We start from the raw sequence: 27,517 nt of genomic DNA, 5'->3' as shown, positions 1-27,517 counted from the left end.
AGTTGCAGTCCATTAAAGATGTGTTTTTGTTTAATGTATGCTTAGCTATACAGATGTCTGAATGTCTGATGGTCAATCTGCCATTTTGTTAAGTTTGATGGTCTGATGGTACTAATGGTGATGTTTGATGGTATATCTGATTGTCTGAAATTAATGTTTGAAGGTCTCAGAGAATGAGTTATGGATCACTTCATATTTGTTATGCCAAAGTTCTATACTTTTTCTGATTTTTGCAAAATCAGCTAAATGTCTTAGCTACAGCTATCTCCGGCTATAACTTCTCTTAGCTGTTGCGGAGTTCAGCAGCTAAGAGGCTTAGCCAGATATTTTAAACCTTGATATTTACACATGCAAGTTAAAGAGAAATTAAGAAACACCGACACCTGCCAAGAACAGCAACATGCCTGGTGCTCGCCAAAGCGATCTTTCACGACGATGACGCCGCGGCCACATCAGGCTGCACGGCAGCGGCAACAGGGCCGGCGCGCAGCACGTCGGGCAGGACGAGCGGCCCCATTAGGCGGCGCGGCAGCGGCAACAGCGGCTGGCGCGCGGCACGCCGGACAGGACGAGCGGCCTCATCAGGCTGCGCGGCGGCGGCAACAGCGGCCGGCGTGGCACGTCGGGCAGGACGAGCGGCGGCCAACCGCGAGCCAGCGCGGATGCAGTGCGCGTGGAAGCCATGGCCGCAGGCCAGCATGACGCGCACGGCGTCCCCGTCCGCGAACTCGGCGAGGCAGATGGCACCGTTCTCAAATTTTTTTTTACTATGGAATAAGTTTTAAATTAAAGTTTATATATGATGTTTCAGAAACATGAAGATCATTTACATTTACATAGAATAGAACACCACGAGTTTACGATGAGAGATAATCCCTTACCAGAAAACTATGCTGAAACCCATAGGCAATTGGCGAAACTACAATTATTTGTATAACATGAGCTTCACTATCATAATCCATACAAGCAGTGAAGCAATCTATCACAGTTCAGTGCGCAGTTCAGTTTGCGGCGGTTGTGTGTTTGATCAGGTACTCCATCGCTACTGCAGCGTGGAAGGCAGCTCCTACTGGGAGCACGTCCTCATCAATCACAAAGTAAGGGGAGTGGAGGGGATGCATTGCCTCCATGCTCGTGTTGTGGACCCCAATAAAGAAGAACGCCCCCGCGAATTTCTGCGCATAGAAGGAAAAATCCTCAGCACCCATTAACTGGGCGCCTATCCTCACGTTATCCTGCCCAAGCATAGTCTCTGCCACTTCTCTGGCGTGATGGTACATCCCTTCATCGTTTACAGTGGCTGGATATGGACGGAGCTTCTCCTGCATGAAGTCGATGACGGCAGTGCAGCGGTGGACGGTGGCATGAGCTTCTATGATCTTTGAAAGAAGTATAAAGGTATCATTTATTAATTTACTGTTTTAAGCGCAGTAGATAAATGTAAATTTGGATTGATCTTGATCCACTACAGATTGATGGACAAATGGGGAAATAGAGCGCTTCCTTCATTGTTTACCTCCTTGATCCTCTTCATAAGATACGAAAAGCCTTCCGTTGTCAAGCTCCTGAAGGTACCACCGAAGGATACTTTCTCCGGAATGACATTGTGAGCATCACCTCCTTTCATGAACGTCACTGAGACCACCTGACGGTGACAACAAAGAGGAGATCATGCTATTATCAAAGCATCATCTGGATTTGTTGATTCGTTCTACTGCCCAGCCTAGGCTTCTTCTTTTTAATACAATCAGCAGCTCTCCTGTCTGATTCGTTAAAAAAAAAAGATAGGCTGCAAAGCTACAATAATGCTGAGACCACATACTGCAGACTGGAGGGGATCAATTTCCCGGGCAACAAGCATCTGAAGGCTGACGATGGCAGAGGATGCTGCAACAATGGGATCCACAGCATCCTGTGGCCCTGCAGCATGTCCGCCTTTTCCAGTGATCGTCACCAAAAATCTACCTGATGCTGCTAGAAATGGCCCAGGTCTGGAGGAAACGGTGCCTACAGGAAGTCCTGGATCAACATGCAGGCCGAAAATGGCCGACACATCATCCAGGACACCTTCTCTCAGAATATGATAAGCGCCTGCGTGACCTTCTTCTCCTGGCTGGAAGACAAGCCTCACAGTACCCTAGAAAATATACAGAAAACAAAAGAAGGAGAAAAAGCAGTTGACTAAGTGTTTGATCGAGTAATTGGGCAAACAGGGAAGGACATCAATCATGTCTTATTTTTATTAAACGAACTCTAATCACATATCTGCACGCATATATAATTGTCACTCCAAGGAAGATACAGGACTCAAGCTCACAAGTCCTGCTTTTTTTATACAATACCTTCAAATCATCCTTCCGAGCATGAAGCAATTTAGCTGCCCCAAGAAGCATCGTTGTGTGAGCATCATGTCCACAAGCATGCATCTTTCCACTTTCCTTGCTCTTGTGTTCCCAGTCTACCAATTCCTGCCAAATGAATCGTCGCAAAGAAATTGGCAAAGCGGGAGAGCACATTCACATCTAAAAAAAAACAGAAACTGGCAAAGAGATAGTTTGTCCACACAATATAGAGGGCAAGAGTCATGCCACATTTCAAAGAGAGTTAATAACTGTCAGCAACCGCAAGGCTGAACACTCTGGTTCGTCTGATGAGCATCACAACACGGCTCAGAACGAAGAGGACGTGCAGAAGAAGGATTCTGAAGATGACGACCCGGCTGGAATGGCAAGGCCCAAGAGAGTTACTAGGCCCAGTACAAGAGTGTTCGGGCCCATGTGGCGTGTTTAGCTCTGTTGCTATGAGTAGCAAGAAAGTGAGCTGAGAGAGTCATGGAATTTGTAAACCTAAACTCTGAAACTCAATTCAATCCTTCCTTCTGCCGTTCTATTTCTTCTCCCCCGAGTTCTTCTTCCTCCTTGCTAGCTGGTTCTCTGCTAACAATTGGTATCGGCTTCCTCGTTCCAATCCTGGGCTCCGACTCCAATCTCCAACACCACCACTATACTCGCTTCCAACGCTCTTTGCGACGCCATGGAACCGAACACCAAACTCCTGCTCAATGAATTCACGCAGCTTACGCGCCGATTCGAGGAGCAGGATCAGCGCTGGAGTTCCCGACCGTACCGCCACCGTCGACGCCCTGGAGTCGTCCCTCGTCTCCGCCACCTCCGCGCTCGATCGGCGCCTCGCCGGGCTGGCAACAGCATTTTTAATGTGGATTGTTGCTTCATGTGCCACAACACAAGACACATTAAATCCATCCAAGATGCATCAAACTGAATTGATTCGTTTTTTGCAAACAGAAGAGCGAGAATAATTACTTGTCTCAATCTTTATATTTAACAAGCCCCTGAGATACTTCTACTTTAATTAGTGCACCCATTTAGTTTAACTAAGCCCCTGAGTGGTTCCTCAGCTTGGGCCGCACACCCATTTAGTTTAACTAAGCCCCAGAGTGGTTCCTCGGCTTGGGCCTCCTCCATAGGATGTATTGTGGAAGAAGTTCTGTGGTTCGTTTTCAGTCTAATTGATTAGGGTTTAAAATATCGGCCGATACTTTCCGAAATTTCCAAGATACCCGTTTACTTGCTGGGCTCAAAATTTTTATTCTATCACCCAAAAATCTCAGAATTTTAAAATTTGTCCACCCAAATAGACGTCAAAGCCCACACGATACTCTAACCTTAATCCATGTTTCATTTTCTCTCCTCTTCTCTTCGAGGTTCAAGTTGCCACCGCCGCAACACACTCGCATGCTCCAGCAGCGTCACTGCCCTCATCATTGAATAGACAATTGATAATATGGTTTTATTTAGTTTTTAAGTTAAATGGTTTATAAATGATCAGTGAGCTTTCCTGAACAAAATGAGTTTTTTTGTCTAATTTTTTTCTGAAAAATATTTTCTATTGCCTATAAATTTCTGATATATCCAATATTTGTCTTTATCACTAACCACTGAGATTTAGAAAATATCGGTAGTGTATGGTTGCTGCTTAACTGTTTACCTGCTGCTTCAGTTGCGCTGCCTGTTTCTCCTATGGATAGCAAGGACTTGAAGCTTTTTTTGCTGGAACTATGTTGCAAGAAGAGAGACAGTGGACAGCTTCCTGGCAGTGGAGTTCCTGGGAAGGTTGTACACGGTTTTTGAATTCGTGGCTGCAAATGGCACAACGGGAGGCATCCTGGTGGCTTAGGACAGTGACCTGATTGACATGGCAACACAGCTGGTCAACTACCAAACCGCTGCCGCAACACCTACGCTGTGCGTGGGGTTTTCAACTTAATTAAATTATAAAGCCCGCGATAGCTTTATAAAATGAAAGAAGATATCGGTGGCTACTTTGTTTGGCAAGTTAGAAGATGAAGGTAGCCAGGTAGGCTGTGTTGCTGTTTGCTGTGGCTCATTATGGTACTCCTAGATTGTGAGTAGTCCTTTTTTGCATGCCGAGCCCTCAGGACTCAGGCTACACAAGTACAGGTGTGTGGACAAGCATAATATATATACGCTAACAGTACCCTTGCCTAGCTTGGGGGTCTGCCAAATCTAGGGGCTGTTTGTGCCGCTGGCGCATGTAATTCTCTCTTCTTCTTATTATATATGCCGGCTATGTTCTGGATTTTTCAGGAAACAAAAATGGCATGTGTGCTGCTTCGTTGGTGTTATTATTAGTTGTAGACATGAGAGCAACCACCATCGACGAGATTATTGCTATGGAAGTGTGCACTTCACATGAGTTCAATCGAATTGCTTGCACCATCTGTTCTTTAAAACAGAGGCACGATCGAATTTAACCGAATGGGAGTATATGCATATACAACACAAAAGCACGAAAACAGTAGATACAGGACGAAAACACTACAGAAAATTTTGAACTTTCTGCAAGGGAAACATGCAGGAACTGATGCGAAACGCATGCTCGATCCAACCCCAACCAACTCACGATCGAGATGTGCATACGGACCTGCAAGGGTAGCGCGTCCATGTCCGCCCGGAGCGCAACGACGGGCCCATCGCTGCCGCCGCCGCCGGCGATGGTCGCCACGACGCCCGTCTGCGCGACGGGCCACGCGTACGGCACGCCGATCGCGTCGAGCTCGGCGCGGACGAGCTCGCTGGTGCGGTGCTCCTGGAAGGCGAGCTCGGGGCGCTCGTGGATGCGGCGCCGCAGGCCGCGCAGCCACGCCGCGAAACCTGGCGCGCGGGCCGCGCCCAGGAGGTCGTCACCGAGAGACGACGGCGTAACCGCCGCCGCCGCGGCGCGCGGCGAGTCGTGGTGCAGTAGGACGAGGACGAGGAGGAGGAGGAGGAGGGAGAGGAGGGAAGTCGCAAGGAGACGCCGCGGCGGCGTGGCCATGGCCTCGGTGATCAGGTGAGTGGCGACGCGCCCCGCGAGCGACCGACTGAAACTAAACGCGCATGCACCTGCTCTGTTACACAATCAGTGAGATAGCGCATCGGCCATTCGGCCTCCAGGCAAGTGAGGTAGCCGAGGTTTGTTTCTCTCCCTCCAAACCGTAGTTTTCGTCTCTCTGGAAAGCTACTTTCCAAAATATCTTCAGTCAACAATATTTGGCGGTTCTGTGGCAAAGTTTAAGTGATCCTTTCACGTTGAGGCACCGCTAAACTCTAGTGTTGGAACACTTCCAATAAATAGAAAAAAAAGACGTGGCTAGCGCCCCATCCGGACGCCTGCACCTGCCTAGTCGCGCTATCCGCCCTGACTGCTGTGCCCCCACGCCACGCACCCACCTGCATGCTCTGCTCCCTATTGCATTTAGCTACAGGACTGGCAGCAATATTTCCTCTGCATGCACGGTTCCCACATTAAATTAATGGGCTCCACTCATGAAGAAATAGAACGGCGCATGCCCCGCATGCAACCGTTGTGCTTGCGCATGCACGCCGACCCGTATGCTGCAGCGCCTGCACGCCGTGTGCGTACACATGCAATTTTGCGCCACATGCATGTGTGATGCGCATGCCAGGTAGGGACCACCCACGCCCGCTTCGCTTGCCGCGCACGTTGAGACAGCTATACACCTGTGGGGACCGCCTTTGCATGCGTCTGCTTCCTATGCCTGTTAATGTTGCAACATGAAGCATTTATACAACATACGTCTTAAACAAGTGAGACATTTATAAACATATGTTTGCAACATATGTGTATAGCAACTGCAACATCCAGATAAGCACACTTGCAACATATGCCTAAAACAGATGAAACATTTTGATTAGACGCTTGCAACATATGTGTATAGCCACCGAAACATATAGAATATCCAGATAAAACACTTGCAACATATATCTGAAATAGATGAAACGTTTGAAACATACACTTGCAGCATACGTGTATGGCCATTGCAACATATGCAATATCCAGATAAAACACTTGCAACATATGTTTCAAACAGCTGAAACATTTGAAACATATATTTGCAACATACGTGTATAACCATTGCAACATATGCAACACCAGATTTACTTTTGCAACATCCAGATAAAACATATGCAACATACATCTGAAACGCATGAAACATACGTTTGCAACATGTGCTCATCTACTTGCTGCCGCCCAACAGAGGCTAGTTGACGCGGCGCGGGGGAGCATAGCGCGAGCGCGGGCGGCGCGCGGCACGAGTGGGGCACGAGGCACAAGGCGTGGAAAGCACGCAGCGCGAGGCATGGGTGGGGTGTGCTGCACAAGGCACGAGGCGTGCACGGAGCGAGACAGGTATGGTGCGAGGCGCGACTGTGTGAGGGGCAGTTGCGCACGGCGCGAGGCGGGTCCATCCCGTCTGTCCATCCGAACGCCTTGAGGGCATCATTATTGGAAAAATAATAATCTCATCATCAACGGTTCCAATAATTTAAGTCTAAAAATAGAAAGTAGATCTACTTGAAGTTTTTTTTTTTTTTTGTCATAGTGCCACACCGGTGACTTTTTCGTCATAGTGCCACACCGCCGCCACCACCGTTGGCACCGCTAGCTGTCCATCTCCGGCACCTAGCTCACATCAAGAACCTCAAAAACGGAATCGCTATTACTTGCTCTATCTTTTAGTATTAGAAAGGCTTGCAAAACAATAATTTAGAAAAAAATAAAGTCTGGAGTTTCTAAAACTTCAGAAAACTCACAGTTTCAAGAATATTATAGCTTTTAAAATTACATTAATGCATCCAAACACCTCTGATCTCCCAAAACCAAAGTATCATTTTCCTAAAACTTGAGAAAAACATGGTACGTTAACACTTGTCCACTTTTCTGGGGGCATTGATAAATATGCCAAGCTTTAAATTGGTCCAAACCAAATCTCATAATACTTTCTTCTCTTCCAGTTCACTTTAATTTGTGTCACATTTAACTTCATCAAAAGATTAGGGGCTGTGCTTATCTCAAAGTTGATCTTCGAAATGGTTCTGATTTCTGAGTTTTATCGACTATAGGAAGTTTTGTAATTCTAACGAAGATCTTGACCTACTCGGCTACTCACAAAATAAAGACTATGAAGAATTGAAGATCATGGTAATTACTGCGCATGATGCAGCAAATTTCGACAGATATGCATTACATTACAGTTTACAACATTAATTCATGGATGCTCATCTTTTCATTCCAGTTTGATATGACACACTAAAAGAATTTGCATTTCCTTTTCGACAAATCCATCCAGCTCCTTGATCGGACCGACCAAAACTGCTCCTTAGTTTCAGGGAATCAGGTGCACTGATTTTTGTTCAGATACTCAATTGCCACAGCAGCATGGAACGCCGCTCCAATAGGAAGAGCGTCCTCATCCATGACGAAGTACGGCGAGTGCACCGGGCGCACCCTCTCCATGGTGGTCTGATTGCCGACGCCGATCAAGAAGAAGGCACCCGCTGCCCTCTGTGCGTAGAATGCAAAGTCCTCGCCACCCATGGTCTGCGGAGCAATCTTGACGTTGGCTTTCCCAAGCATGCCCTCAGCAACTTCCTTGGCATGCGCGTACATCCTTTCATCGTTGACGGTGGTCGGGTACGGCCGGAGATCCTCCTCCAGGAAGTCGACGGTGGCGGTGCACGGCGGCTTGTGCTTCAATGATCTTCCATACAAACATCAGGTTGTCGCTTTGCATTGTCAGTTGGTGGGGAAGGCATCCATTGTCAGGTTGTCACTTTGCATTATATTGTCATTACGTACCTCTTTGACCCTCTTCATGAGAAATGATAGACCTTGATCTGTCATGCTTCTGAAGGTGCCACCAATTGTCACAGATTCAGCGATGACATTGAAAGCATCACCTCCTTTCAGCATTGTGACAGATACCACCTGAAAGTTAATTAGCAACCCAGATGAGATGACAAATCCATCATTTTTCAGACGAACTGCTAGCTAGAAAACTAAATAATGAACAATCACATATTCATATGGGTGTGGTAATCAAGCTGATCATGTACAGCAGCTTCACGAGGGCCAGTTTCCCGGGACACAAGTTGCTGGAGGCTGAGGACGGCAGAGGACGCAGCGATCACAGGATCAATGGTGTCGTGAGGGCCGCCGGAATGCCGGCCTTTTCCGGTGAGCGTTGCCGTGAACCGAGCTGCTGCTGAAAGGAAAGGCCCTGGCCGGGATGCGACAACGCCTACTAGAAGATCTGGGATGACGTGCAAGCCGAAGATGGCCGAGACATCGTCCAGGTCAACTTCTTTCAGAACGAAATAGGCCCCAGCGTACCCCTCTTCTGCTGGCTGGAACACAAGCTTTATTGTACCCTGAAGACGAATATCACCATAATTTAATGAGAAGTGATCAACCACAACATGGTAGCTTTCTTGCAATATATTCAATGGTGACTTTAATTTCATCATCACAGAAGTATAAGTTTATTTGCGAATTACCTTCAGGTCATCCTTCCGAGATTGAAGAAGCTTAGCAGCTCCAAGGAGCATCGTGACATGAGCGTCATGTCCACAAGCATGCATCTTGCCATCTTCCTTACTCTTGTATTCCCAGTTTACCTTCCTGCCAAAGGACGACATTATCTATCATTTTCAAGGAAATAGCCACACAATAGCACCATGTTAACAGTTTAGAACCCTTGTGGTGTAATCGCTAACATAATTAATATGGTAGTTTCAGTAAAAATCGTGTCGATCGTGTGCAGATCCAAATAAATATGATACGTTGAACTGCTGCACAAGGTGTAAATTTTACTGTCGTTTTCGTTCTTACAATGTACGTCATGTTTGATTTGTCTAACTCATTATGCCGTGCAAGATGTGGCCAAGAAATGACTCGATCAGATGTTGTGTTTGTTGTTCCATGTCGTTTTCATTTCTAGTACTTACATCATGTGTGACGTTACAAAAGGGACTATATTGCTAAGATTTATCACAATCTCGACTGCCTCATTTTGACTACTTAAACTGGGTGTTAAGAGCATCTCCAGCAGTGCTACCAAAATCAGACCTCCTACGTCTTGATTTGGGTAGCCACCTACCACTATCCATTTTTCGTTGTTTTCTTCTGCAAAACTATCTAAAACAGGCTGCCCAAAACTATCATAGCAGAGGAGGACATGCGGGACCCACATGTCATCCTCTCTCATGTTCTCCTCGCCATAGACGCCAGGGAGATGCACCGGCAGTGTCGAAGCGGGCATCGGCGGCGGAGCAGAGGCAAGGCAGAGGTGCGCCCGCACCAGGCAAGGCAGGCCATGCTTGAGAACCGTCGGCAGTTGGGCAGGCTCCTGAGTAGATGGCAGCTGGGCGGGCGGCAGCTGTGGCAGAACCGCCTAATCTAATGCCTTCCAGGAGTGCTCGTCTTCCATTAGACACTAAGCACTTAAGGAAGAACACCAAATTACGCGGTCCCGTCGGGCACACCCCAGGGGAGAACCCAAAAATCCCTATTTTTCCATTAGGATCATAAATGAGAGAATGAAGCTTACATCATTCTTAACCATTTCTTACATCACTTTTAATACAACATCAGAGTATAATATCTATTGTTATAACAGCGGAATATAATCATATTATCAGAGTTATGAACAATTCAAGTTAACAGTGGAATATAAACATGTAATCAGAATTTCAGCGGAAATAAATATCTATTCATGACATGATGAAGCATTGATATATAAATTATGACAACAGATTATAAAACTTTCATTTATAAAAACCTTTAGTGAGAGTTATAAATCAAAACTATGATTGCAGCGTAAAGAAAATCCTCTCTGAGCCCACCAGGAGGAATTCACACACAAGAGTCAGCTCTAGCATCCACCTGTCACCTGCAACAGGGGAAAATAAAACCCTGAGTACTCAATTATACTCAGCAAGACTTACCCAAAGGAGGAAAGAAAAGACTCTAAGAATATGCAAGGCTATCTGGCTTGTGGGTTTATTGCATCTGCAGGAGCATTACTAAAAGTGCGTCCTTATATTCGATTTTTATTAGCAGTACATTAGTTCATTAACTAATCATTCTATGTAAGCACCTGTGCTACTTTCAAGCAGGTGGTAAGCAATCAGATTTCTTTTTACCATCTTTCATCTTCCAGTTCTTATTACGGTGCTAGAGTTTAGACAAGTCGTACCAGATTGCTCGGCGATTCACGAATCAATGCCCCAAGCTGGGTACCCGAAAACACATGCCACGCTTGTACCCTAGGTACAAGTAGAACCAACCCACTACCCTCCTATCATGGGTCCAGGTCCCCGTCCAAACTAGGACTCCAAGCCCCCGCCTCTGAGTTCCGGACTCAGTGCGGTGCAAGGACCTCCTAACCCAAAAACCACTCTGACAGTCGGTCCGAAAAGAGCCAGAACCTATGACAAGAGAGTAACAAGTCTTTCAAGCGCCCATACCCAAGTATGTGCTCGGGATACTAAGTCTGTGACTTACCTAGCGTCCAATGCAACGGCCGGTCCTTAACTGACACAGACAAAAAAAAACAGTGTAACCAAGCTATGTCCCGTTGGCCGCAGGACACAACCTCTTACACCCACCAATACCCAAACCATATCCATGCCCAGTCACCATTTTCCTTTCCACTATTTATATATTCCAAGTGATAATAATACAGTAATATATTTGTTATCTCTCGCGAGTGACAGGCAATCACTCGACTTCTACCAGAGTCCTGTAGCATAGCAATCTACACAATCCTGTCATATTTGTGCATTAAGTTTTAAGGAGTTGAATGAAACCTACTTGCATATATATATATATATATATATATATATATATATATATATATATATGCAAGTAGGTTTCATTCAACTCCTTAAAACTTAATGCACAAATATAATTTAAAGTGCAGAATAATATGGGTTATGCACCGGGGCTTGCCTGGGTAAGATTTATACTAAAAAGTTAGTATTTGCATCTTTAGATCATCCACCATCAACTGAATAGAAAGCCCATTGTATCATCTCCTGGAGAGAATACCATTACACCATCTTTAAATTCCCAATCATCCTTCAATTGATCCGTTGATCCATCATCGTACCTATATGATATGCAATGCGATGCAATGCAAAGACGTAATTAATCAACTGCAACCGTGACTCGTAAAATACGATTTACGCCACTCGAGCTAGTTCTAACGACGACCGTACTTAGGCTACATATCCATGTTGTTGAATAAGGCGTTATTTCCCAACATATGTTTTAGTTATACAATCTCAACATGTATCTTTATCCCATTCTATCAATTTAATCTTTATTCGAAATAGGGCATCATTCTCTATCTAGCAAACTAATTATTCTGGAGCTAAAAAATTACAGTGAGCAGCTAATAATATTAGTAATTTACTGTAAAATTTTTAGAGTTAACACTATCACCGATTTCTCACGGAAATTCCTACAAGTTCACTTTTTAACAATATTAAGCATGTTAAAATAATTAGAGCAATCCTAAAAATATATAGAACCTATGCAAACGAAATACCCTATCAGGTAGATCATAATTTTAGAAACTTAACAAAATTAGTTTGGTATTTTTATGATTTTTCTACGTTTTATTTTTAATTTTTGGAAGGCACTCAATTAACAAAACAAAACAACGCAACAAGAAAAGGCGTGGGCGGCCAAGCTCGGCCCGTAGGCGCGCGCGTGGCCCAACGCGGCTCGGCGGCCCAGCAGTCGGAACGGCCGACCCACGCGGACGCACGGCCCAGGCGCACAGCGCGCGCATTCGGCCCAGGCGCGGGTAGCGAGCAGGCTGCGGGCAGCGGCCCAGCAACGGCGGGGCACGCGGCAACGGTGCGGGCGGCCCAGTGCGAGCAGGCCGGCCCACGATGGGAAGCCCAGCGGCGGCGGTGCCAATTTGCGTCGAGACCCCTGTACTTTTACTTAATCCACCTGCAGTACTCTACACTATTTAACACTATTAACACGAGTCATAGTTTTCGCATCTAGCACCCCAAAAAATCTTCTATTTACATATTTACGTCCTCACCTGCTCCTCCAAAGCAGAGCACGGACAGGGGAGCACCGGCCAGCGGTCAATCCTGACCGGAGAAGGCACGGCGGCGGCGGGAACCCACTGGTGAGGGGCACCGAAACCTGTGTGACCACGGGCTGGCCGCGGCAAGACTCGAGCCAGCCCCCGGCAGCCTGCCCACGCGAGCCATGGAGGTGGCAAGCCGGCCGCGGCGGGGCGCGACGGTGGCGTGGCCTCGACGGGGCGCCTGGCCATGGCGCGGAGCTTGACGAAGGTGCAGGCTCAGCGTGAGGTGGTAGTGAGCAGCGGAACAGCGGCGGGGGCAGGCACGCGGGGCACGGGGCGGGGGAGCCACTAGTTGCGAGGAGGAGCAGCGCTCGTGAGGGGCACCGATGGCGGCGGGCGCAGCCATGGCTGATGCTCGGCTTGCGTAGGACAGCGCTGTGGGGCGCAGCAGCAGAGACGAACGGCGCAGGTAGGTGCGCGGCCACGACCGACTCGCCTGACCATGGAGTGGACGTGGCCTGGGGTAAACACAAGGGTTCGCGCTCGTCCGCGAGGGGACGGGTAACGGACGGTTTGGCCACGGCGGCGCTGCAGGGCGTGGGAGAAAAGGAGGAAGCACGAGCGCGTGAGGCAGCAGCGGCGGCAACGGAGCAAGGAGGGAGGCGCAGCGACGGTGGGCAAAACCCTGGTGGATGCTTAGCTCGGCAGAGCAAGTGGAGATAGGGGCGGACAGGGCAGGGCAGCGTGGCAAGAGCAGTTAATACCGACTCCGTGAGTGGTGGCAAACAAACAAACCCGCGTACACGGCGACTAGGAGGGCAGCGGCATCACGACAAGGTTATTAGCTCGACGGGACAACGGAGGTAGTGGCTACTCGGCCTCAGCGGCAGAGGAAAAAGGGGAGGGGAAAGAAGCAGGTCTAGCTCAGGCTTGACCCTGCTTGATGCGACGCGACTGAGCGGTGGTGGTAATGGCTCTGAGCTGCTTGTCTAGTAGATGGAAAAAGGGAGTAGAGACAAGCAGAGGCAGACAAGGACGAGCAGAGTAAAAACAAGAAACTTGTGCGGGCTCGTCACCAATTCCAAGCACGACGAGGGGACAAGGCAGGACGGCGCAGCGTGGCCGGTAGAGGCGCGCCTGTGCACGTACAGGGAAGGGAGTGGACACAACGTGGCAGGAGCAGAGCCACGACGGGAGACGAGACGGTGCATAATTGCAATGCAAGGCGAGTACGCTGTACGCCGCGCTAGAAAAAAGTAAATGAAGCTGTTGTGCTCTCTCTCGTCTGCTTCGTGCTTTCACACCAATCACATTGAATTTATGAAGTGGCCAGATAGGCAGCTGTCACGGGTACGTTACCAACTTATTATAGGGACTAAAACGAGTCTATACGTAAAACATGTTACTAGACCAAGGCTTTTCAACTGAGCGTGCTTCTCAAAATAAACACGTAAGTATATATATATATATATATACTTATAGATATTTCTACCGGTTTACTAATTTAGACAATTAGCAACATCTAGGCACAAGGCGATTTTCAACAAAGCTCGAATTTTAAATTAGATTCAAAAGCTATATATATCGTTCTATTTATTAATAGATTTTATTTTATTTATAAACGTTGCTTTTCATGCTTAATCTAATAGAACAGACCGTTCGCTATCTATTGGCTAGAATTGTCGTTCGATATTGCTAAATATCTTTACGCACTGAGTAATTTAACTTGGGCGTTTATTTTAGTCCACAAAACTTAAGTCACGTAGGTTCACTTATCGCCTCAAGTATGTTTTAAATAAAAAATCCGAGAAACCCGTTTCAAAAAATTTTCTTAGGCCTAAATCTCGGTGCTAAACAAGCTCGTAACACCAGAGGTGTTACAGCAGCGGCTGGGCGACTGTCGGTGGCGGGCTGGGCGAATGTCAATGGCGTGGTGACTTGGTGAATATCGTCCGGTCGAGACAAACGCGTCGTGTAGGTCGCGCGGGTGGAGAAGTCGAGCGGAGAAGAAACAGGGAAACAATTTTGGGTAGGGGGTAGGTGGGCAACATGAATGGGTAGCGGGAGAGGAAAAATAGGAGGCCAATAAATATGAAGGGTCCTAGTAAGGGTCTGTTGGAGTTGATTTTTTTGCTTCCACTATCCAACTTGGAAATAGGGGCCTAGCAGGGGTGCTACTAAAGTTGCTCTAAGAAATGCAAGTAAATACACAAAATATCATAATAGGTCTCTTGCGTTGGGACACAAATATATGGTAAGGGTCTGTTTGGTTGGTGGCTTCAAAAGGCTGCCTAGGTTAGATATACTTTCTAAGCATCAAATTTTTAATATCTAGGGTTAGGATATGTTACATGGCACAGCAGGCATTTATGTGTCAGGACTCCGTCTAAAGAGGCCCTTCCTCGAGAGAAAGCGAGGAGGGGCTAGCTGTATGGCCTCCTGTTATTGTGTCTCCACCTTTGAGGCATTCTATCGGACAAAAATAGGACGGAGCAGCTGTGGTAGCAATGACATATCCTCCAGATATGAGAATTATACAATGGACCACGACATACATCATCAGACGCTGAACCATCATCATCACGCCTAAAAAAAACTCCACAAGTTTTCATATTATCATATAGCAACGATCACATTAACATTGGATCCTTAATTATACTTCCAAAATAGAAGTCGTTCTCGCTTCTCGAGAAGTCAGCTTTTTTTTTACTTTGACCGATTATATAAAAAAATATTCATATTTATAATACATAATTAGTATCACTAGATAGATCGTTGAATATTCTTTCATAATAAACTTATTTGGAGATATAAATGTTGCACGTATTTTCTTCAAATCTAGTCAAAGTTGAGAAAGTTTAACCTGCACGCATCTCATAACGACTTGTATTATGAGACGGAGGCAGCATTTACAGATCTGAGGATCATTAAATTATACCATGAATCTTCATCAGTTCAGTAAAAAGAAATTAACTTTTCCTGCAACGAAGCATTGAACACTTTGAGAACTCTGATCACTACCTGATGTTCAAATGAAGAGCAAATAGAACGCAGTAGCAACCATAGCGTAGCAAGCGAGTGAATGCAAGGGAGCATAGTGCGTGCCAACACAATTACACAACAGTAGTTCAACACTAACCTGAACGGGTAGCGCGTCCATGTCAGCCCGGAGAGCGACGACGGGACCGACACCGCGGCCGCCGCTGGCGATCGTGGCAACGACACCTGTCTGGGCGACGGGCCAGGCGTAGGGGACGCCGAGCGCGTCGAGCTCTGCGCGCACCAGCTCGCTGGTGCGGTGCTCCTGGAAGCTGGAACGCCAGCTCCGGGTGCTGGTGGATGCGCCGCCGGAGGCCGCGCGTCCACGCCGCAAACCTTGGCGCACGGGCCGCGCTTAGAAGGCCGTCGGCGAGAGCAGTCGTCGCTGGGCCAGAGACGGCAGCCGCCAGGTGTGGGACGAGGACCATGGCGAGCATGAGGAGGCGGCGGCGAGAAGCAGATGACGATGCCATGGACGCGAGCGCCACGAGACTTCTGCTCACGTTTTCTTCGTTGGAGTTGGACAATGGTCAATGGGACACAACAGACGGCCGGTAGCGGTAGGACGGCCACTTTGTACACTACAGTTGCCTGGAGAACTGGGGAGATCCTCTTTTGTTTGTCGCTCCATTACGATTCTCATTTCTCAACAAGTCCAATAATTCTAAATTTCACTAAATCGTATAAAAATAATTATATTTATAATACTAAATAAAAGTTATTATTATATTAATTATGTAGTATATTTTTTATAAATATGGTTGGAGATATAAATGTGTTATTAGGGTGTATGACAGAAGTGGTTGATGGCGTATAAATTGTGTGGGTTGTGTTGTCTGTCATGGGCCGAAAGGCTGGTAGCGGGCCGAGGTGTAAGGATCAGCTGTACAACGATGCTTGAGTGGATTTATGAACCTGTGTATATCATAAATAGAAAGACATGATAGAATAATTCTCTCTTGTTCTTGCTACTCTCCCCCGATTCTAGTCCGAGAACAACAATTGTTGTTACCTTCCTCGCTAGGAACATAACAATTGGTATCAGAGTCTGCATTACTGTTTCTTTCCTCGCTAGAAACGTAACAAAATACTAATATTATTTTTTACAAATTTAGTTAAATTTTAAAAAGTTTGTCTTGTCCTAAATCTAAAATTGAATTTTCTTTTTTTATGGAAGGCTTGTATTTCCAAAATATTCAAACAAGGCTTGTATTTCCAAAATATTCAAACAAGGCTTGTATTTCCAATTCAGTTTAGGTTGATGCATGATTCTTCTTCACATATTCAATTGCCACACCGGCATGGAGTGCAGCTCCGATGGGAAGCACATCCTCATCGATCACAAAATAGGGTGAGTGAGTGGAACGGATTGTCTCCATGGTGCTTTTGTTGCCAACTCCAATGGTGAAGAAGGCGCCCGCCATTCTCTGCGCATAGAACCCGAAATCCTCTGCACCCATTACCTGGGGACCAAGCTTGACGTTCTTTTCCCCAAGGAGGCTCTCAGCCACTTCCTTTGCGTGAGCATACATCCTTTCATCATTGATCACAGCCGGATATCGCTTCATTGTGTCCTCCATGAAGTCCACAGAGGCAGTGCAATGATGTACCGCCGACTGTCCTTCTACGATCTTCCATAGAAGCATTTATAAATAGTACGTAGTAGTAAAAAACTGAAACTATGTAGTTTAGGTAATGAGAGGAGTTTACCTCTGTGATCCTCTTCATGAGATATGATAAACCTTCATTTGTCATGCTCCTCAAGGTGCCACCAAAGGTCACAGACTCTGGAATAACATTGTAAGCTTCTCCTCCTTTCATAAAAGTGATTGATACAACCTGAAATATTTAGTGAAGAAGAGGAACCATCAATCTTTTAACATATGTAGACAATTTTAGTATTTTACCAGAAAAGGTTCAACATTTACAGTAAACGAAAAATACTACCAAAAGTACAGTTAAGCAGAAAACATACTGCACCCTGTAGGGGATCTATTTCCCGAGAAATAATTTGTTGAAGGCTGACGATAGTAGTGGCTGCAGCTAGAACAGGATCAACGGATTCATGGGGCATTGCAGCATGCCCACCTTTACCAGTAACTGTTGCTAGGAATCGACCTGACGTCGCTGCAAAGGGTCCTGGCCTAGATGAAACGACACCTACAGGAAGGGCTGGGTCAACATGCAAGCCAAATATGGCTGACACATCGTCAAGAACACCTTCTTGTAACACATAATATGCACCACCCTGACCCTCCTCTGCCGGCTGGAATATAAGCTTTACAGTGCCCTGATGATCAAGCAAGAACACCAACAGTATAGAATCATGGAATTTATAAATTGATCTGTTTAATTTGCTGGTTAAGCAGTACCTTTAGATCACTCTTGCGATCTTGAAGTATTCTAGCAGCCCCCAGAAGCATTGTTGTGTGTGCATCATGTCCGCAAGCATGCATTTTCCCACTTTCCTGGCTCTTGTGTTCCCAATCCACCAACTCCTGCCAAAAAGCAATGTTATACCAGGGTAAGTATTTTTTTTTCAAATGATAATTGAAGATTGTGCAAAGTACCGAAAGAGTTTGTGCTAGCTTTAATTTATAAGGCATATGGAAGTTATGGTGCTAGTTTGGACAATGCAAACCATATATACCAATGTGGAGTAATTATTTTCCGTTTTCTCCTAGTTGATCTGATCTCTGCCTTTTAGATTACAACAATAAAAAACTGAGCTCTTTTTAAAAATCATTACAACATTGATATTTTGCTTTCACATGTGGAAGCTGTGCCGTACTATTATCCTCTACCAAATTTCTCAATGTGCTCATATGTCCAATTAACATGAATGACCAAGAAAGCAATATCCTTAAAAAAAATATCAACAAACTAGCGAGATAAAGAGAATGTGGCATTCAGTTAGGACAAGATAAGATAGAAGAGCATTTCCAAAAGCTCCAACTCCAGAATTTGTTTTTTTTTTTGGCAAAAAGGAAAAAATGATCATCCAACAGTTTTGATTTGAACTCCCTAAAAGTAAACATTTGGTAAACCTTTCCTTCAAATCCCAGATATGTGCATGCATTTCGCATTGTGCATCGTGCCTCTTGTGTTGTTTCCCCCTCCTGTCCGGTCTTCCTACATTTTCCCCCTCCTGCTTGCGGCCTCCACCCCTCCCCCAGCAAGCTGGGGGCTCTCTACGACTGGCTAGGGGGCTTATAGGGGGAAGCAGCAGCAGCAGGCTGGGTGGAGGAATTGATTTTTAGCAACCAAATATTATAAATAATTAAAAAGGGTAAAAGTTAGCTCCCTACTCAATTTGCCCAATTGGTATGGGGCACGTTTGGTTCGTCTCCACACCGCGTCTAACATTAGCCAACGTTTGCTTCGTGATCTAACTTATGGCGAGCCGCACTTTGCCTACGCGGTGCTAGTTCATTTGGATGCAGCTACCAAAACTCTAGCGCCAGCTTTGCTTGCCAGACTTTTAGCGCAGCCAGAGTTGAGTTGTGGCGATTCTATGGTAACAAGCCAAACAGAGCCATAATCCGTAATTTGGCAAGTGTTTTTTAAAAGCTCTTGCATATACTCCAAACTTAAAGTATCCTCCAACTGCTATCTGGGTCCTAAATTATTATACTCCCTTTATTTGAAATAAGAAAGCGTGGTTCGATTTAACTGGCTTCCAAAACTCAATTTTGACTTGTAAATTTCCTGAAATATACTATTACGATTATATACAAATAACATCATAACCATAAGAAAGCACATTCGGTGATGTAACCATGTAACATAATATGTATAACAAGATTGTTCTCATGTGAAAAATTTTGTTATTACAAGGTTTGGCATACACGCCTTGTATATAAATAAAATAAAATAGTGGACCGTGTGATTATGGGGCATTTTAGACGCTTCCTGGATGATTTGGAAATCAAAGAAATCCCTCTTTTGGGTCGAAAATTCACATGGTCTAATGAACGTGCTTCGCAATCAATCGTCTGGACTTCATACCAATTTTTCAAAAAGCTCTTCCTCCCCAATTCATTGCTCAGATGAAGACTTGCAGCAGACCTCTGATATTTTGGCCTGTGCAATCAAAGATTTTCCATGTACCTATTTGGGTTTGCCACTGACCTTGAGAAAGCCAACTAAGGGCCTGTTTGAAACACAGGAATGTAAAACGGAGGAAAGGAAAAAAACGCAGGAACAGGGTAGAGTGAAAAGTGAAAAACTATAGGATTCCAAAACACAGGAATAAATACTTTGAGGTGTTTGGATTGCAGGAATAGCCTTGATCGTCATGTGTGTCCATAAGCATCGATTATATCGGTTGATGCATCCTAACACAATATTTAGATGCTTTCAACTAGTCATTTGGTATATTACTTTTTAATTCATCTATACGCAGAGTAGTTAACTCCGCCTATGGTGGGGCGCCTTTGGTGTCCCAGCATAGCAGGTCCCAAGCCCTGGTAAAGAAGGAGGGTTGTGTTAAGCGTGGCGAGCCAATGTAAAAACTTAGCCACTTAAATGGAGATGAAACCCGAAAGAAAATCGTTGGGGCGTAACCCTCTTAGCGACGCGCCATATCGGAACCCGGGTATGGTGTTAAATGGGCAAGGGCCGGGTCGTCACCCCCCGTGACGCGCCGTGTCGTGATCTGGGCATGGTGTCAAGTAACCAAGGATCGGGTCGTCGCTTCCTTAATGGCGCGCTACATCGGCGCCCGGGTGTAGTGAAAAATGAGCAAGGGTCTTCGCATCAGAGTCGACGGGTGCGAAGGGTAAGGAAGCTAGTCGAACCAACTAGGATCCGTTTAGGTAGTTGGAATGTAGGGTCACTTACAGGTAAGTTAAGAGAATTAGTTGATACCGCGACTAGGAGGCGTGTAAATATATTATGCGTTCAAGAGACTAAATGGAAGGGTCAGAAGGCGAAGGAGGTGGACAATACAGGTTTCAAGCTTTAGTACACAGGGACAGTCGCGAATAGAAATGGAGTAGAAGTTTTGATTGATAAGAGCCTCAAGAATGGTGTGGTGGGAGTGAGAAGGCAAGGAGATAGGATTATCTTAGTCAAGCTTGTCGTTGGTGATATGGTCTTGAACGTAATTAGTGCGTATGCTCCCCAAGTAGGCCTCGACGAGAGTACTAAGAGACAGTTCTGGAAAGACTTAGATGGCCTGGTTAGAGCTATACCTAGTAGTGAGAAGCTTTTTATAGGAGAAGATCTTAATGGGCATGTAGGTACTACAAGCGCAGGTTTCGAGGCAGTTCATGGAGGTTTTGGGTATGGTAGTAGAAATCAGGAGGGTGAGGAAGTTCTAGACTTCGCGGTAGCTTTTGACCTGATGATAGCCAACACTTTCTTTAGAAAGAGAGAATCTCATCTAGTGACCTTCAGTAGCGGACAATACTGTAGCTAGATTGACTCTGTCCTCGCAAGAAGAAAGGACAAACGAACATGCTTGGATTGCAAGGTGATACCAGGGGAGTGTGTTGTTTCTCAACATAAGCTTTTGGTGGCAGATTTTCGTTTTCAGGTGCGTGCCCGTAGGGATAAAGCTAAGATTGAAAGAACAAAGTGGTGGAAACTGAAAGGGGAGACGTCAGAGGTATTTAGGGAAAGGATTATCAAAGAGGGCTCTTGGAAGGAAGAAGACGACATAAACAATATGTGGGACAAGATGGCAATCAACATTCGGAAGGTAGCCTCAGAGGTGTGTGGAGTAACCAAAGAAAGGGGACGCGAGGCTAAAGATACTTGGTGGTGGAACGAGGAAGTCCAAAGGGCTATTAAGGAGAAGAAAGAATGCTATAGACGCTTGTACCATGACAGGAGTGTGGACAACATAGAGAAGTATAAGGTGGCAAAGAAGACTGCAAAGCGAGCTGTAAGTATGGCAAATGGTAGAGCGTACGAGGATCTTTACCAACATTTGAGTGCGAAGGAAGGAGAGAAGAACATTTATAGGATGGCTAGGGTTCGTGAGAGAAAGACACGGGACTTCAACCAAATTAAGTGCATTAAGGATGAAAGGGAGCATCTCTTGATAAAGGAGGATGAGATCCGACATCGATGGCAAGAGTATTTTAACAAATTGTTCAATGGTGAGAATATGGACATAACCTTTCTGTTGGATGACTCTTTTGATGACACCAATAGGCGCTTTGTGCGGAGAATCCAAGAATCTGAGGTCAGAGAGGCGTTGAAAAGAATGAAAGGAGGTAAGGCGATGGGACCGGATGGTATCCCAATCGAGGTGTGGAGATGCCTCGGGGACATAGCTGTAGTATGGTTAACCAAGCTGTTCAACCATATTTTTCAATCGAACAAGATGCCTGATAAGTGGAGGAGAAGTATATTGGTACCGATCTATAAGAATAAAGGGGATATTCAAAGTTGTACAAATTACCGGGGAATTAAGTTGATGAGCCATACTATGAAGCTATGGGAGAGAGTTATCGAGCATCGCTTGAGAGCAATAACGCGGGTCTCTATGAACCAATTTGGTTTCATGTCCAGAAGGTCAACCATGGAAGCCATTTTCTTAATAAGACAAGTTATGGAGTGGTATAGGAAGAAGAAGAAGGACCTACATATGGTTTTTATTGACTTGGAGAAGGCTTATGATAAAATACTAAGGAATGTTATGTGGTGGGCTTTGGACAAACATAAAGTCCCAACGAAGTACGTCGGGCTCATTAAGGACATGTACAGCAATGTTGTGACTAGAGTTCGAACAAGTGATGGAGACACGGATGACTTTCCGATTAGGATATGACTACATTAAGGGTCAGTTTTGAGCCCTTATTTGTTTGCTTTAGTGATGGATGAGGTCACAAGGGACATACAAGGGGATATCCCTTGGTGTATGCTTTTCGCGGATGATGTAGTGCTAGTTGATGAAAGCCGGACAGGAGTGAATCAGAAACTGGAGTTATGGCGGGAGACTTTGGAGTCCAAAGGTTTTAGACTTAGTAGAACTAAAACTGAGTATATGAGATGTGACTTCGGCACTACTACTCGGGAGGAGGAAGATGTTAGTTTGGAAGGTCAAGTAGTGCCTAGGAAGGATACATTTCGATATTTAGGATCAATGCTACAGAGGGACGGGGATATTGATGAAGATGTTAGCCATAGAATCAAAGCAGGGTGGTTGAAGTGGCGGCAGGCGTCTGGTGTCCTATGTGACAAAAGGGTACCACAGAAGCTAAAAGGCAAGTTTTATAGGACGGCGATTAGACCTGCTATGTTGTATGGTGCAGAATGTTGACCTACGAAAAGACGACATATTCAACAGCTAAGTGTCGCGGAAATGCGTATGTTGCGTTGGATTTGCGGTCATACAAGAAGGGATCGAGTTCAGAACGATGATATATGTGAGAGATTAGGGGTAGCGCCAATTGAAGAAAAGCTTGTCCAACACCGGTTGAGATGGTTTGGACATGTGCAACGGAGACCTCCAGATGCACCGGTGCGTAGTGGAATCCTAAGTCAGGATAGTAACGTGAAGAGAGGCAGAGGAAGACCGAAGTTGACTTGGGTAGAGGCAATAAAAGGAGACTTGAAAGGATGGAATATACATAAAGACTTAGCCTTAGATAGGAGTGCTTGGAAGACAGTTATTCATGTGCCTGAACCTTGATTGCTTCTGTTGGGTTTCAACTCTAGCCTACCCCAACTTGTTTGGGACTTAAAGGCTTTGTTGTTGTTGTTGTTGTTGTATACGCAGAGTAGTTAGTACTCTCTTTCTCTGTCCGGCTGAACCGTTCTCTCTCCATATAAGTTTTTACCGTTTCGAGCACCTGGTGGTTCTTATCTTGCCGGCCATTGATGAGTCTCTCTTCCTGACGACGGCGGCATGCATGGCGGGGGCGTGCGAGCGGCATGGCCGGTGTGAGCTCGGGAGGCCGGGTGGTGCAACGACCGAGCACGAGCACGAGCAGCCGCGGCGAGCATCGGTGTCAGCACGGACGGTAACTGCGCCGAAATCCAGGACGCGCGATGCGCGGCGAGTCGCAACTGTCGACTGTGGGGCTGTGACGAGCGAGCGATCAACAAGCAATGAGATTTCCCTTAAGTTCGAGTGGATTCTTTTTTTCCTATGATTTGTACAGCATACGAACCCTTTCCTTTGGAACAGAACGCGTCTTTCCTGTATTCCAAACAGCAACCTTTGAAACATTTCCTAAGGAATCCTTTCCTTTGAAATTCCTTTGGATTTCCTCCAATCCAAACAGGGCCTAAGGAGGTGTTCCAGCCCTTCATTGACAAGGTCGCGGACCATCTACCAGGTTGGAAAGCTTCACTGATGAATAGAGCAGGCCGTTTGGTTTTAACACGGGTGGTCCTGACAACCACTGTAATTTACCTTCTGATTGCGGTGGATCTTCCCAAATGGGTTATCAGAGCCATCGACAAGAAACGGAGGGGATTTTTATGGAGAGGACAGGAAAAGGCTAATGGAGGAAATTGCCTGGTAGCCTGGGAAAAGGTTCAGAGGCCTTTTGAATATGGAGGGCTGGGCATTCACAATCTGGAATTTTTTGGTTGGGCACTTCGGATCCGCTGGCTTTGGGCACAGAAAACAGATCCATCAAGACCTTGGGCTGGTCTCACCATCCAGTACCACAAAAAGCTCAAGCCTTGTTTCATATGGCGGTTGATGCAATAGTTGGAAATGGGGACACAATTTTATTCTGGTCAGATCGCTAGATAAATGGCAACACTATGGCAGAAATAGCTCCCGACCTTTATAAAGCCGTCCCCAAAAGGGTGGTGAGATCAAGGACAGTAGCACAAGCTCTAAATAATAGGGTCTGGGCGTCTGTCATAAAAGGGGCTCTCACTGTCCCAGTTCTGTTGGACTATTTTAGGATTTGGGACTTGTTGGATAGAGTGGTCTTGCAGCAGGAAGTTCAGGATCATTTTCAATGGAAGCTGACCCAAACTGGTACATATAGCAGCAAGTCCGCTTACGAGGCCTTCTTTGTTGGTTCCATAAAATTTGTAGCATGGCAAAGAATCTGGCGGAGTTGGGCACCTCTACGCTGCAAATTCTTCATTTGGTTGGCATTAAAAGGGAGGAACTGGACGGCGGATCGCCTGGCCATGCGTGGGCTGCAACACCCTGACGCCTGTCCTCTGTGTGACCAGGCACAGGAAACAGCCCAGCACCTTCTTTTATCATGCGTGTTCACTCGTCAGGTTTGGTTCTTCATTTTCCAATATCTGAACCTGGTCATCAACTTGCCCACGGCTGAGTCCTCTAGTTTCTCGGCCTGGTGGTGCAACACCATCCGGGTAGTGCCAAAAGATATGCGGAAAGGTTTGAACTCTCTCATCGTACTTGTGGCCTGGGAGGTTTGGAAGCACCGCAACTCCTGCGTGTTTGAAGGAGCACGTCCAAGCATCCAGATACTACTTCAAACAGTGGCAAATGAGAGCTCCTTGTGGTGTATGGCTGGGGCCTCAAAGCTCCAGGAGCTCCTCACTAGGTCGCTGGTGCTGGGCACTTAGGCGCCATGGCTACCGGTCAAGTCTGCGATTTTTTGTTGGCAATTTTTGTTTTCTGTTTTGGTGGGTATGTTGGTGTGCAAGGATTGAGGGGTCTCCCCTAAGCTTTTGTATTTGTTCACTTCTTTCTTAATGAAATGACGCGTAGCTCTCCTGCATAGTTCGAGAAAAAAAAAAACTATTGTCCTCACATACCCCAATTCACATTTAACCTGCCGACCAACTGTTCAAAAGAATGTCCTGAACCGGGTGAAAACACAATTATATTAACCTAGCATTACTAGTGCTACCCTCGTTCTAAACTAAATCAATTTTTAGAATAAACTAAAATTAAACTATTTTAAGTTTGATCAACTTTATAAAAAAGAGAATACCAAAATTAGTATATTATAAAAAAATTATTGTATATCTAGTAATAGTTATTCGGTGTCATATATATTATTGTTTTTCTATACATTTGATTAAATTTAAAATAGTTGGACTAAGGACACTTATAAAAGTTGATTTATTTTGGACGAACAGCGTACTAGTACGAGACAAAGCAAGTCATTAACCCCTCGGAGAAAGAAAAACAAGCAGATGCATCATCTTACACAAAATCAGTTGAGTCGGGTTAACTAGATGAACCTTCGCCTTTAGTTCCAGAGAATGATGATCACAGCCAGCCAAAAACAAAAAAAGTTGGGATGAATTTAATGCTCGAATTAAGTAAACCCCTGAGGGCATCGAATTCGAATCCCACGTGGGATTGTGCGAACTGGGGGAACAACCAAACGTGGCGTGCAAGATTTTGTCGGCACCGCTGAGAAAGATCTGCAAAGGAACAAACAAGAGACGGGCCGGGCGGGGCACGGACCTGCACGGGGAGCGCGTCCATGTCGGCCCGGAGCGCGACGACGGGCCCGGGGCCGGCGGCGGCGCCGACGATGGTGGCCACGACGCCGGTCTGGGCGACGGGCCACCTGTAGGGGACGCCGATCGCGTCGAGCTCGGCCCGCACGAGCTCGCTGGTGCGGTGCTCCTGGAAGGCCAGCTCGGGCCGCTGGTGGATGCGCCGCCGCACGCCCCGCAGCCACGCGGCGAACCCCGGCGCGCGCGCCTCGCCGAGGAGCTCCGCCGCCGCCGCCGCCGCCGCCTCTGCCGAGGCGAGGGAGAACTGCGAGCAGAGCAGTAGCGGTAGGAGGAGCAAAGTGGAGAAAGAGACGGCGGCGGCGGCGGCCATGGTAAGATCACCCGGCCGGTCCGGTGGCAACGGCCGGCAAAGGTGGAAGGAGATTCACTTGGGTGGTCGGAGGCGGGCAGAGACGGCTTTCTTTGAGTCAAGTGGCGAAGTGAATCGAACGGCCCAGAGTTTTTTCGGGGGTTTCGAGAGGGCCGAGTCATCGAGCTACCTGCCTGCCATTCGCGTTCGGGATTAGGGGCGAGACGGAATCATGAAAAGACCAGTCATTGTTATTTTGGCATCCTCGAGCCCCAGCGGCTACGATTTTCTGGTGTCTCACCGGAGTTAGTCCCTAAAATAATTATGTTGCCTCTCGCGCGTGGAACCACGAAGGGAATACAACGCACCTCGTCGTCTACGGATCCATGGATCCAGTAATCTCACAAAGGACGCGATCGTGATATCTAGGTGTAGTTGTAGGATCTATTTGTGTACATGTGGTGTGAGTGCGGTGTGTGTGAGTGTGTGGTGTGAGTGTGTGTCTGTCCATGAACAGATACTACAGTTGTATCTAGATGAGAGGCGCAGAAAACTTATTATTTTGGACCTGTTTGGTATCATGGCCCGAGAGCCTGGCTGCGCCCGTGGGGTGTAATGCCGTCCATGTTTGGCCCGGCCGCCCGCGTGCAAAACACGCTCCACCTGGAGGATTATTTTTTAATTTTAACACTTTTTTGAACTTGATTTTAAATCTAACACTCTCGATTTTTTTAAACTAACACTTTTGGCCACGTCTATTGCCCTAGCGCGGCCAAATGCCTGTGCCGCGCCATGCATGGTGGCGCGGCACAGGGCCGATGTGGCAGTGACTAGAAACGCTGGCCGCTGACGTGGCAGGGCTCTGCCGCGTCACCAATCTTGGCGCGGCAGTGCCGCGCCCTGATCCATGGCGCGGCAGAGCTAGGGATAACCTCCGCCGCGGCCAGTCCCGCTGGCCGAGCAGCAAAGCGGCCTACTGCCCACACCTGCCTTCGCCCGCGCCTGTCAGCTTGCCTTCGCCCGCGCCTGCCCGCCGCCGTGCACGCCGTCTGCCGCGGCCGCGTAAGCCCACGCCAGCCAGCCCGCCCGCGCCAACCAGGCAGCCAAGCCGCCAGCCGCCGGGTGCGGCTGGCGCGCCCGCACGCCGACGCGCCTCCCCCTCCGGTCACGCACGGCGGCTGCCCTGCGCCCGCGCCTCCCGGCCCGATCTTACGCGCTGCAACGAGGTACTCCACTAATATAGTTAGTACAGTTAATAAAAGTTAGTAAAATTATTAAAGTATAATTATTATAGTTAGTAAAGTTAGTTAGTTAAGTTAGTA

At 46.7% G+C, this 27,517-nt stretch overlaps 4 protein-coding genes across 5 annotated transcripts; all 4 read right to left on the bottom strand.

Annotated features, from left to right (window-relative positions):
- Window positions 1-427: 427 nt before the first annotated feature.
- On the bottom strand, window positions 428-904 carry LOC136543642 (RING-H2 finger protein ATL5-like). Its single transcript, XM_066536029.1, has 2 exons — window positions 882-904; window positions 428-767 (listed from the first exon to the last, which is right to left on the bottom strand). The coding sequence occupies exons 1-2, from the start codon at window positions 902-904 to the stop codon at window positions 428-430; spliced, it is 363 nt and encodes a 120-aa protein (XP_066392126.1).
- Window positions 778-5,503, bottom strand: LOC136541617 (IAA-amino acid hydrolase ILR1-like 7). Its single transcript, XM_066533593.1, has 5 exons — window positions 4,966-5,503; window positions 2,343-2,468; window positions 1,823-2,137; window positions 1,517-1,645; window positions 778-1,379 (listed from the first exon to the last, which is right to left on the bottom strand). Exons 1-5 carry the CDS (start codon window positions 5,356-5,358, stop codon window positions 1,002-1,004), a joined length of 1,341 nt encoding a protein of 446 aa, XP_066389690.1. The 5' UTR covers window positions 5,359-5,503; the 3' UTR covers window positions 778-1,001.
- Window positions 5,504-7,700: 2,197 nt separating this feature from the next.
- LOC136545605 (IAA-amino acid hydrolase ILR1-like 8) lies at window positions 7,701-15,970 on the bottom strand. The gene is given in 8 exon segments (XM_066537613.1): window positions 7,701-8,065; window positions 8,067-8,086; window positions 8,185-8,313; window positions 8,442-8,756; window positions 8,883-9,002; window positions 10,766-10,768; window positions 15,579-15,755; window positions 15,757-15,970. Coding segments are annotated over 8 exon segments (1,305 nt in total). The 5' UTR covers window positions 15,952-15,970; the 3' UTR covers window positions 7,701-7,719.
- Window positions 15,971-16,699: 729 nt separating this feature from the next.
- On the bottom strand, window positions 16,700-26,342 carry LOC136545604 (IAA-amino acid hydrolase ILR1-like 9). 2 transcript variants are annotated; one of them, XM_066537611.1, is made up of 5 exons: window positions 25,851-26,341; window positions 17,851-17,976; window positions 17,454-17,768; window positions 17,189-17,317; window positions 16,700-17,109 (listed from the first exon to the last, which is right to left on the bottom strand). In XM_066537611.1, the coding sequence occupies exons 1-5, from the start codon at window positions 26,214-26,216 to the stop codon at window positions 16,732-16,734; spliced, it is 1,314 nt and encodes a 437-aa protein (XP_066393708.1). In that variant the 5' UTR covers window positions 26,217-26,341; the 3' UTR covers window positions 16,700-16,731. The 2 variants fall into 2 exon arrangements, with proteins under 2 accessions (XP_066393708.1, XP_066393709.1); XM_066537612.1 differs by having other exon boundaries at window positions 16,908-17,102; window positions 25,851-26,342.
- Between the last annotated feature and the right edge of the window lie 1,175 nt (window positions 26,343-27,517).

This window comes from Miscanthus floridulus, chromosome 3 (assembly GCF_019320115.1).
Source record: "Miscanthus floridulus cultivar M001 chromosome 3, ASM1932011v1, whole genome shotgun sequence".
NCBI lineage: Eukaryota > Viridiplantae > Streptophyta > Magnoliopsida > Poales > Poaceae > Miscanthus > Miscanthus floridulus.
The sequence above is the reverse complement of the archived record's forward strand: the minus strand, read 5'-3'. Positions and strand labels throughout refer to the sequence as shown.

Bases quoted from the DNA above. Each gene is read 5' to 3' on its own strand.
- LOC136545604 (XM_066537611.1), bottom strand. From the start codon at position 26,216: ATGGCCGCCGCCGCCGCCGTCTCTTTCTCCACTTTGCTCCTCCTACCG. The intron at 17,977-25,850 runs GTCCGTGCCCCG...GCTTTTTGGCAG, and splicing joins TGGACGCGCTCCCCGTGCAG to GAGTTGGTGGATTGGGAACA. The intron at 17,769-17,850 runs GTACTGCTTAAC...CTTGATCATCAG, and splicing joins ATCGCAAGAGTGATCTAAAG to GGCACTGTAAAGCTTATATT.
- LOC136543642 (XM_066536029.1), bottom strand. From the start codon at position 904: ATGGGTTTCAGCATAGTTTTCTG. The intron at 768-881 runs GTAAGGGATTAT...CTTATTCCATAG, and splicing joins GGTTTCAGCATAGTTTTCTG to TAAAAAAAAATTTGAGAACG.
- LOC136541617 (XM_066533593.1), bottom strand. From the start codon at position 5,358: ATGGCCACGCCGCCGCGGCGTCTCCTTGCGACTTCCCTCCTCTCCCTC. The intron at 2,469-4,965 runs GTCCGTATGCAC...TTCATTTGGCAG, and splicing joins TGGACGCGCTACCCTTGCAG to GAATTGGTAGACTGGGAACA. The intron at 2,138-2,342 runs GTATTGTATAAA...TATATTTTCTAG, and splicing joins CTCGGAAGGATGATTTGAAG to GGTACTGTGAGGCTTGTCTT.